Here is a 10770-nt window from a genome sequence, read left to right as displayed (position 1 = left end):
GGGTTGGTAACTCGTTTTACGCTCAGTTTTCTGCAACAGAAAATTAATTTGAATTTATTTAATATATTATAGACAACTTTAACACATTTTGTTTATTTGTTACTGTGAATTTACTACAAAATTTGAGTGTATATTGTGCAATGCTTCCTGCAAACGAAAAATTTAATTTAAATAATAAACATAACAGTCTTGAGACCAATCCAACAAAGTTGTTATTTGTTTTTAAGATAATTCTTCATTTTTTAAATAAAAAATTCTTTTAAAAAAGATTTGCATATCCTAAAAATTGGTCAATACACTAAATTAATTTTTTTACATTTTTACAAACTGTAACAATTCTGTAAAAAATCGCTATTATTTATAATTGTTTAGAATTATAAATGGCAAGCACAGTTTAAGGAGTCCACGAAAAATTGTTAAAGATAAATTAAGAAGTACCGTATTTCTTCAGCATTGTAGCAAGTAAACTTTAGAGCAGAAATAGTTTTAAAAGGTGTTCCTTCATTTCGGATCATATTGCTATTTGAACTGTTACAATTTTCTATTGTTTTCTACCATACTCTAAAAAAGTGTACAGATTAAAATTTCCAAACTGTTTAAACGACATAGAATGAAACGATAATTAAAACAAGGTTTAAAAAATGAGTTATCTGGCTTTAAAAGAAGAATAATGATACACACCAGTTTTATACAAAGGATAATAGGTTTAATAAGCCGAATACAGGCATTTCAATTCAGTAGATCATTTTAGTCATACTACACTATAAATTGCTGGCAAAACGGTGCATTACAAAATCTGGGCATTTGAAGTGCTTATACTCTGTACATGTAAAAACACAGCGCATAGATGTCCAAAACAAAATAAAGAGTAAAGTTACAGTAAATAAGTTCTAAAAAAGCAAGTGCACATGGCTGTTTTACACAATTCTACAATGTTTGCTAAAAAGCCAACTTTTCCAGATCATATAGTTCTGTGTTCTGTTTTATAATCTAAGACCAGAACAAAGAAATATAAATACATAAAAATAGATTGTTTGCAAGCTACTTTGAAGTGTTTGGACCTTTGGACATGCCAGAAAAATGAAAATATTTATAATTATATTACTTAAGCTTTAATATTATAAATGATAGCAAAGATCAAATTATTGAGACAACGAAAAGATGGCAAATCGACAGTGGTTAAAACAAGTTATGGATATAGGTATGAGAAAGAGCATGGCCGTTGAATAGTAAAATTACACGAGTTAATATTTATTTATTACAAGTAACTGTAGATTTGGAATAAAAGTGTGAAGGTACATTTATTTATACTGAACTAAGCACCTCACAAATTAAAAAAAGGCAAAGTGTCTGTTTACGTTAATATGTGGATGCATTCACACTCTGTATTGAAAAGCTAAAATGCAAATTGAAATTATATTGCCAAACCCGAAGTTCCCAATTATTATATTATCTTTAAAAGGGTAATCAACATTAACTCAATAATGCAAATAAAAATTTCAAACAGGTCACAACAAGAAAAAAATATCCAACGTCTCTGAATTGTTTATATATTTCTGCTTAACATATAAAACATAAAATGAAACAATTCAATGGCAATGTATAAATTCACTTTTACAAGATTCTGTAATATAAATTAAAACACTAGTAGTCAGTACATTAAATGCAATGACTTTTTTAAAAAAAAAATTGATAACATAATTTAACACATGCTGGCGAATAGCTTGCTAAATAAAATAAAACGTTAAAACATGAAATCAGCTATTTTTTCCCTTTAAGATTATTTCATAACATATTTAAAACCATGCTAGAGGATAGTTTCTTAAACAAACAAAACTTCAAAACATTACATGAAATATTTTGTAAGATATTATATTTTGAACCATTTAATTTTGGTTGCGGGGAATGGAGCTGAATGGGTATTGAAAGTTCCTAATTGAGGTTCTTTCAACAGCAGTGTCATATGGGATCTGATACATGTTAAGTGTGCGCATCAACCTGTGGGCTTCATCTCCTAGAAGAGAGTGATCCTGGTTGTGGTTTACTTCATCTAGATGAATGTGCACTTCTTTAATTCTGGGTCTCGGGTGTTCCCTTGTCATGCACCTCTTCATTTCATCAGTAAGGCATTGCAGCATATCATTCTGCTCTTCAGGGTTGTCGAATTGACTCATATCTGGAGGGTTTAAGTTGATGTGTTGGAACAAGCTCCCGCCGTCAAACTGATTGAAGTTATTATACGGTGCTTTCTGTAGGATCAGCTCATATAGGATTGTGCCGAAGCTGTAGACATCCATGCTAGGTTGATATTCGGTGTATATATCATTGATCCTCTCAGGTGCCGCATACACTATAGCATTGGTTGGTAATGATCTACCAGTCGTGCTCTGCTGTCCAGTGCAGGTAGCAATTTGTGCGGCGTCGAAATCAGTGATCATTGCTCTCAAATTAGCGCCGAGCAGAATGTTGCTTGGCTTAAGAGACCCATGGGTTACTATCTGGCCATTACTTTTCTTTATTGAATGCAGGTAAACCAGACCAGCACTTATGTCTCGAGCAATACGCAACTTAAGCCCATCCACAATTTCAAGGTGATTTTTCCTCAATAAGGTATACAGGCTTCCACCAGACATGAATGGTGTTAACACAGCATAGCATTGGTCCCATGATGTAACTCCATATATGCTCACTATATTCTCATGCCTCAAACTATGCAGAATAGTTGCTGAATTATTCACTTTGTCTTTTATATCCTTGGCTGATACAGGAGTGCCAGTAACTTGATAACATTTGACGACAAAGTGTCCAAGCTCTAGAGAAAAACCCCGTCGAATTTTTCCATGATCCCCTTGACAAATGACATCAGTAGCATCATAACTTGTATGAATTTTGCTTGGATCGTGCCAGATTGGCGTACCCATGTCGCTACTTAGTGTAACAGTGCAATCTAAGTATGGTGATCAAATATTCAAATAAGTGTTTGTTTCTTTAATTATACTGTTCTTGTACTGTGTAAAAAATATAGTATCATTAAATGTATGATGAACAAAGGAATGCTTTGTTTCTTTAATGAACAAAAAATAGTAGCATCCAATGTGGACAAGTATATAAATAGTATTTTCTTGGCTTCAAATCTTGACGTAATGGGTAGAAACCAAAACTTATAAAACTATATATATATATATGTTTATTTACAACTTAACATAAATTAAATATCTAACACTCTACAAAAGGAAGTTTGTATTAAACAAAAACACACAATTGTTGATAAAAATAAAAACCTATAAGCCTATTGCATTTTAACTAGTTAACATCAAAATATTGGCTTAAAAATTATATAAACGTTAACCAGATAACTATATAGCCATATATATTATAGCATTGCATGTTGTATAGCTTATAGCTATGCAAATGCTGTTTCACAACGTACACAGTAAAGCTTAATTACACCTACATGACTTACATTACAGCAAACAGCACATTACAGCATTATTATTACACCACTGCATTTCCAATGGTAACTCTAACTTTCAATAGAACTAACTTTACTTATTATAATTTACACACGTGACAAATAGTAAACCAATTTCGTCTGAGCATTCAGTTTCTGTTTTTCTGCATTTGGTTATAACATTTTTCGTTTCTTACTTTCTCTTGATTTAAATTACAAAAGTAAATGAATGTATTTTCAATTATGTATCGTATAGGGCTTATTTATTGCTATAATGATAAGAGTTTGTATAGTAAAACAAAAACCGTAATCAGAAAGGGACCAATTGTATAGAAAATTTGGGACTTCCCCTACCCAAAAGATTTTGTATTTGCGTAAATTTGTAAAACTGTATTGATTATTTTTGCGGCTGTAGTGCAGTTAGAAAAACGTAAATAATGTCAGAAGCATCACCAAGGCGACCTGTAAGTGAAGGAAAAGGTGTTAAAACCTCAGAAATCTCGAAACCATTTATTCCGAGTGAGTTAGCACGTCCGTCTAACCTACAAAAAATACAGCAACGAAAACTTCAAGTAAAAAATTACCCACGTATTAAGAAGTTGGAAAAAATCGGAGTCTATTCATCTTGCAAGGTAAATTTTTCTGGCATGATTTGAATTTTTTTTCAACAAAATAAAAATCTTGATTCTCGATTTTTGTATGCAAATTTTTTGAATTTTTTTATGAATTACAGGATGATAATTGCAAATGTAATGGTTGGAAAAATGCACAATCAACGTCAAATTCTGGTGAGAACCAAACAAGTAGCCAAGTAGGTTTTAACAAAAATGTGACAATTAAATATGAGTATACTTGTTATGGTGGGATAAGGTTGTGTATATTTGTGTTTTTTAACTGTTGCTTTACCCGTGTACTGTTTTATTTGATGTATTTACCAGTGATAAAATGCTAACATTCCAGATTTGCTTTTTACACAAACCAAGTTAATATTATTTTTTTTGCATAAAAGTTTGTTCCATAGACCAATTGTTTAAATCATAGGCGCCTAAGTTTTGATTGTCTAAGTTAGGCAAACTCATAGTTACAAATATCAACTACTTATTACATCATACGTAAGCTAATAAGGTAATTACCACACTCGCACATTACGCACTGGTTAGGTTTAACTTTCGTATTACACGTTACGCAGCACATTGAACGTATACACACAGTAGTAGCGGTTGTACGTATTGAAAGATCGTCAAACTTGCAGGTGCACGTAGGTTACGATAATGGATTGCATCACAATACAGCTTGTGATGTAACAGTTACGTTGGTGAATGTATGTTTAACTGGCATTAAAAGTTGCGTAAATTTGGCCAGAAGCAAATCTGTAAACACTCGGGCTTCAATCGTGGACGCGTAATGGTTTAACTTTATGAAATACGTAAATCGTTCGCGTTTGATTACCTTATTATGAAGCAATTAATGGACAATGTACCAAATTCCAGGTTAGGCATTTGCCTAACCTGTCTGACCGCGTTAGGCGCCTATGGTTTAAATCCAATAGCCTGTTGGATAATAATTACATGCTTGTTTTGTTTTTCAGCAATTAACGACCACTGTAACACTACAAGACCCATGTCGTGCATGTAATCATCCACTTTCTACACATGTTAAGCATTTAGATGCAGCTAGTAAGTTGATAATATTTTGCAGCCCAAAGCAATTGTCGTTTTACAATTGTTTTTAAAATCTTTCTTTATCAACGTGTAAAAACTAGATGTGCAATAATTTTTTTCCTTAAAAAAAAAATTTAAAAAGTTCAAAACCCCACTATCCTCTAAAATTATAAATATAAATACCCCGAAATTTACTTCTTTTTTTCAACAGAGGATGATGAAATCAACAGATTGCTTAGCATGATTGTTGATGTTGAAAATCTTGTTGTTTGTGTTCAAAAAGAAGAAGATACCGATACAAAACAAGTTTATTTTTATTTATATCGGGTTAGTTCAAGTTTTAACTCCAAACTTATCTGTAACAATATGTGTTTTTCTTTTTTTAGATTTCAAATGTATTAAAGTGTTTTTATAATACTTGTGTGCAAGCTGTAATTTATCCTGGCAAGGTGGCACAAATTGTTTTTACTACAAAAAACAAGTTGTAGAGGCACAAAACACAAAAAATGTTGCTTTTAAATATGCCCTGCATATTAAACTAAAAAAAATAATAAATTGTTTGTAGCTTCTACGAAAATGTACTCTGCAAACTAGCCGACCAGTAATTGAAGGTCCACTTGGTTCACCTCCATTCAGCCAACCTAGTATTGGGAAAGCTGTTACCAACTTTATTATTTACAAGTTTGGCCATTTGCCACAAAAGGTTTGTTTTTTTATTTAAAAGATACTTTTTATGTTTATTACAACCAAATTATTTACGAATTTGGCAATTTGCAACAAAAAAAAAATTGTTATTTATTAAGGAGTGAATGGTGTCCTTTAGGCATTTTGGTAGGTTATTAATTTTTGGAGTAGGTTCTTCTCTTTTTTCTACTGTCTTAGTGGGTAACCTTAAACACAATCTTAAAATACTATTCAAAATACAATACCTCATTTTTTAATGTATAAAATTATAAGTGAATAGTTGCAGTGCTGAGTTTTATACATGTTAAGACATAAAACATGGTTTTATTTTGGTTTATTATGCAAAATATGTAAACCCACTTCTGGCCTTGCACCCATGGCGTGCCACGTTGTGGGACCCACATAGAATAAAAGGTATGTAAACTAAAAAAGAATCTTTCTTGCTCAGGAGTTTCAGATCATGCATGAGTTAGCAAAGACATTTATTTACTGTTTGAATCAAGAAACCCTTGAAACTCCATCAACAAGAACCTCACGTGGCCAAGCTGATGATTTTAATGAATATAAGATGAATTATACGAGGTATGTTATATTATGAATTAAGTAAATGTGGTGATAATAATCCAACTGCACGTACATAATGAATAAATGGAAAATGGTGGGGCAACGACAGTGATTATAAACGGATGTTCTGTTTCATACACCTCATTCTAACTAAGGAGTTACCACATATGTACCTTTGTGTATGATTGTTTTATTTGTATGGCTGACAATTTAGACAAGCCATCAGTCAGCAAAAAATGCAAGTAACATTCATAACCATTGCATACATTCTTACAGATGGCTATGTTACTGTCGTGTACCAAAGTTTTGTGAAAGTCTCGTCCACCATGCTACAGTTGATGTATTTGGTCGTCCTCTTCTTAAATCCATCTTCCCCCTCCTCCGACGACGAATTCTTGATGATTTCCGATCCGACAAGTTCCATGTACCTCCAGATAAAAGAACTTTGATTTTGTCACACTTTCCTAAGTAAGACAAAATATGAATAAAATCTAAATGAATCGCAGTTTTAAATTGTTTCACTTAATAGTTTAATACAGTTTAAGTGTGGTTTTTGTCTATATTTTTCGTTCCACATACCTCCAGATAAAAAAACTTTAATTTTGTCACGTTTTCCCAAGTAAGAAAAATAACAAAAGTAACAGCAAAAAAAATCTGTTTTTTAATCTAAATTAACTTTTATTCTTTAGATTCCTATCTATGCTTGAAGAAGAATTGAACGCAAGTAATTCACCAATATGGGATGTTGACTTTTCACAGATGCCCGCTCATATGCCACTACCTTCACCTAGATCTAATGATTCATTAAGTAAGATATACCATCTCTAACTACATATAGTAGGGTGGGGTAAGAGGGACATGTTTTTATTCTCATCTTACCCCACAGTACTATATTATAGGAGTAATGTCCTCTATTCTTCATCCAATATTTGGCATCCAACACCATAGGACACGCTTAGACTAAAAAGCACGACATGTTTCAAACATTTATTGATCATGTATGGCATCAATTCAAATATTGCTTATCTGTGACCAAAACATGCACAAGCCACTACCTAAATTACCTCGTGTATTAAACCTACCTTTTTACAGATGATATGTTTATTACAAGTCCCGGCACACCTGGTAGTTTTCCAAGTTTGTTTTCCATGACATCACCAATGGGAAGTCTTCAAACACCAATTGCTGTTACACCAAGTAAGTTAGAAACATAAGATAACTTCTTCTTTTCGAAAACGATAGCGTAAGTTATGTTTTTTAAAAAACGAAGAGAAGGGAAACAATGGCAAAACAACAGTCGTTAAATTACTCTATGGATAAAAGTGAGGAAAAAATGTTAGTTAAAAAGTGTGGCTGTTTCACCCAAGAGTTATAAATGAATAAATGTCACCTTTTTAGTATGGCATAGTCAATTCCTTTGTGATATACGCGATACACCTCATGCCTGCTTACAAGTGACCATAAATGTAACTTATTTGATATTGTGTTTTTACCTTTTTTCCGTTTTTTTAAATAGAAAAAAAATTTAGTAAATGCCTACTGATAATTGATATTTGTATTTTTTAGGTGGGAAGCGTCGAGCTGACAGTGGTACTCAGTCCTCCGATGACGCCAAGCGTGCTCGCTCATCCATGCAATCTGACAACGATAACACACAACAAGATTTTTCACTGGAAGTTATTAATGAGGTGGTCAATATGATAACTGATCCTGCTCAAATGTTGGGTCCTGAGGTTAGTTACTATGTGGAGTGTAGCTTTGAAATGTGTGTGCTTTGTGAATATGCCATTAATTTATGCTTTTTTAGTAAATAATGGAATTTTTACTAATAATTTTTAATAACTAAAAAACTCATTTAGGACATAATGGGCTCGTTTTTTAATTAATAAAAGACTAGTTTTCGCACTCATTTAGTTTTTTTAAATTCTGTTCAAAAAATAAATTTTATTTTATTATTCACTATTTATTATATTGCAGGCGGCTAACCTGTCATCACAATCAGCTAGAGATGAAGCTGCACGACAGGAAGAAAGGCAAGGTCTCATTGAGTTTCATGTCGTAGCTAACTGTGCCAATGCCTCCCGTCAAATCCTCACATGGCTGGTTGAGATACAGAATGTATTCGCACGTCAGCTGCCAAGGATGCCACGAGATTACATTGCTCGTTTGGTGTTTGATACAAGGCATAGGACTTTAGCTTTAGGTAAGATACTTTACTGCTATTATTGTGGGTGTACATGTTCTTAGGAAAAATAATGTTAACCGCAAATGCTCCAACCCAGTAGTCATTAATTTGTTGTCTAAATTGACAGCCACAAGGCCTAGGACTTTAAGTAAGATGTTTCACTGCTAGCATCGTGGGTTTGACAATACGTTTTTTCTTCAACCCAGGTGGTCACTGATGGGTTGTTAAAATTATCAGCTTATCAAAAAATCCATCACAAACAAATTCAGATACGTGGTAACTCGTAAATGGGCAAGGGGGTGTATGAAAGAGTACACCTGTATTATTAACCAAAACAAATTGATGTATCTTTTCAATAATGATAATAAAGTCATATTAATTTAAAAAAAATAAAAAACAAAAATGAACCAACATATGTTATAACAGTGAAAGAGGGTCGCGTTATTGGTGGAATTTGTTTTCGAATGTTCCCATCGCAAAGGTTCACGGAGATTGTATTCTGTGCTGTGACATCCAATGAACAGGTTAAAGGGTATGGAACGCATCTTATGAACCATTTAAAGGAATATCACATTAAACAGGTAAATTTCTAATTTTAAAAGGGAAAGAGTATTAGTAATAATAGTAAGATTGTTTAATCTTAACTATTGTAGGCTCACAAGCGGGAAAATGACAGTCCTTACAACACTGGTGTCTTATTTTATACACCTCGTACAAGCTTACTAGATACCATGTATATAACTTTATAAGTTATTGTTTTTTTCTGTGTAGCTGATAGTTTGGACAACCCATTAATTGATCACTGTGTTGGAGTAATAGCCATTAGATGTTTTGCCATTAGGACGCATACGTCCACAATGGTAGCAGCATCGAGCCTTGAACTCATTACCTCTTGGTATTTAGTTTTGGTCCAATTCCAAAACCCCATTTCGTCCACAGAGTATGTACCACTTCCTCACCTATGCTGATGAATACGCTATCGGTTACTTTAAGAAGCAGGGTTTCAGCAAAGAGATAAAAGTCCCACGATCTGGATATGTGGGGTACATTAAAGATTACGAAGGTGCCACTCTAATGGGATGTGAATTAAACCCAAGGATTCCTTACACTGAGTTTAGTAATATAATAAGAAAGCAAAAAGAAGTAAGTTTCTGTTAAATTATAATCTTATATAATAGATGCTATTGGTTTTACCAGTACCAAATATACATTATGTTATACTTTTGTTTATTTTACATTGTATTGTTTGTAGGGTTTAATGGTCATATTTTTAATTGAAAACATTATTTCTCTTTCTGTTTTATTCGTAAGCTTGTTTAACAACTGTTGTTTTACCATTACTGTCGCTTTTTCTCTCTTGTAAACTTTCTCGACCTTCGTTATCGTGACCGAAGAGACGATATAAGTTCTATACATGTATTATAACCTTATTTTAAGAAACATTTTAATTTTGTCGTCAAACTATACTGAAAAGGTATAATTTTCATTAAACCTTTTTTGCACCATCATTCACAGATTGTAAAGAAACTGATTGAGAAAAAGCAGCAACAGATCAGCCAAGTTATGCCCGGTCTAACTTGCTTTAAAGATGGGGTTCGTCAGATACCTATAGAAAGCATACCTGGCATAAGTAAGTCTATTACAATTAACTTTATTGGGTTATCACATAATTTATGTTATAACCGATGCGGTGCCACAGTGGTCAGAGAGCTTGCCTCTGGTCCAGAAGATATGGGTTCAAGGCTCGCCAATGCTACCATTGTGGCCATATGTGTCTTTGGGCAAGAAACTTATAAATTTTTCGACCGATTTGTCTAAATTGTCAGCAATAGTTAAAAAATAATGAAACATCCTCAAGACATCAACAAAGTTAAATATGTGGTTTTTGTAAGTGGGCATGAGGTGTATGAAACAAACACCTGTTTGCTGTTTTGTTATGACTGTCATTACCCCACCACAAGAGGATAAATAAATTACAAAATTTATTCATTATGACATCACAGTGAACACTGGATGGAAACCAAATAGCGACGGCAAACGAAAAGAAATCGTGGAATCTGTTGAAAGTTTGTTTGCACCTCTGAAAGCTATAGTGCAAAGCATGAGGGTATGTATGATGTATACTTAAAGCACGGAATGTCTATATTTAATGCATCATGTATAAATGGATATATAGTAGGGTGCGGGAAGACGGGATGCATTTAACACTTAATATCAAAATATCC

The 10770-nt window shown here is 33.0% G+C and overlaps 3 protein-coding genes across 3 annotated transcripts in view; 1 reads left to right on the top strand and 2 right to left on the bottom strand.

Annotated features, from left to right (window-relative positions):
- Positions 1–508: 508 nt before the first annotated feature.
- Positions 509–3214, bottom strand: LOC101242209 (serine/threonine-protein kinase STY13-like). Its single transcript, XM_004226239.3, has one exon. It carries the CDS (start codon positions 2919–2921, stop codon positions 1887–1889), a length of 1035 nt encoding a protein of 344 aa, XP_004226287.1. The 5' UTR covers positions 2922–3214; the 3' UTR covers positions 509–1886.
- A 593-nt stretch (positions 3215–3807) lies between these two features.
- LOC100176452 (histone acetyltransferase KAT2A) lies at positions 3808–10652 on the top strand (the record flags this gene model as incomplete). Its single annotated transcript, XM_009860834.3, is given in 15 exon segments — positions 3808–4083; positions 4185–4262; positions 5040–5127; positions 5324–5439; positions 5678–5815; positions 6245–6378; positions 6637–6828; positions 7050–7168; positions 7453–7557; positions 7927–8093; positions 8338–8563; positions 8972–9126; positions 9485–9688; positions 10061–10175; positions 10549–10652. Coding segments are annotated over 15 exon segments (2136 nt in total), but the record flags the coding sequence as incomplete, so codon positions are not given.
- Positions 10653–10746: 94 nt separating this feature from the next.
- Positions 10747–10770, bottom strand: part of LOC108949602 (DNA-directed RNA polymerase I subunit RPA1-like) — a 1462-nt gene continuing 1438 nt past the window's right edge. Inside the window, exon 4 of the mRNA XM_018812386.2 lies at positions 10747–10752. Coding sequence (XP_018667931.1) covers positions 10747–10752 — 6 coding nt within the window. The remainder of the gene's footprint in view (positions 10753–10770) is intronic.

The sequence above is a fragment of the Ciona intestinalis genome, chromosome 7, assembly GCF_000224145.3.
Source record: "Ciona intestinalis chromosome 7, KH, whole genome shotgun sequence".
NCBI lineage: Eukaryota > Metazoa > Chordata > Ascidiacea > Phlebobranchia > Cionidae > Ciona > Ciona intestinalis.
Note: the sequence above shows the minus strand (reverse complement) of the source record. Positions and strands in the feature narration are given on the sequence as shown.

What these genes read in the sequence shown, in the direction of transcription:
- LOC101242209 (XM_004226239.3), bottom strand. Translation starts at nt 2,921, where the DNA reads ATGGGTACGCCAATCTGGCACGATCCAAGCAAAATTCATACAAGTTAT.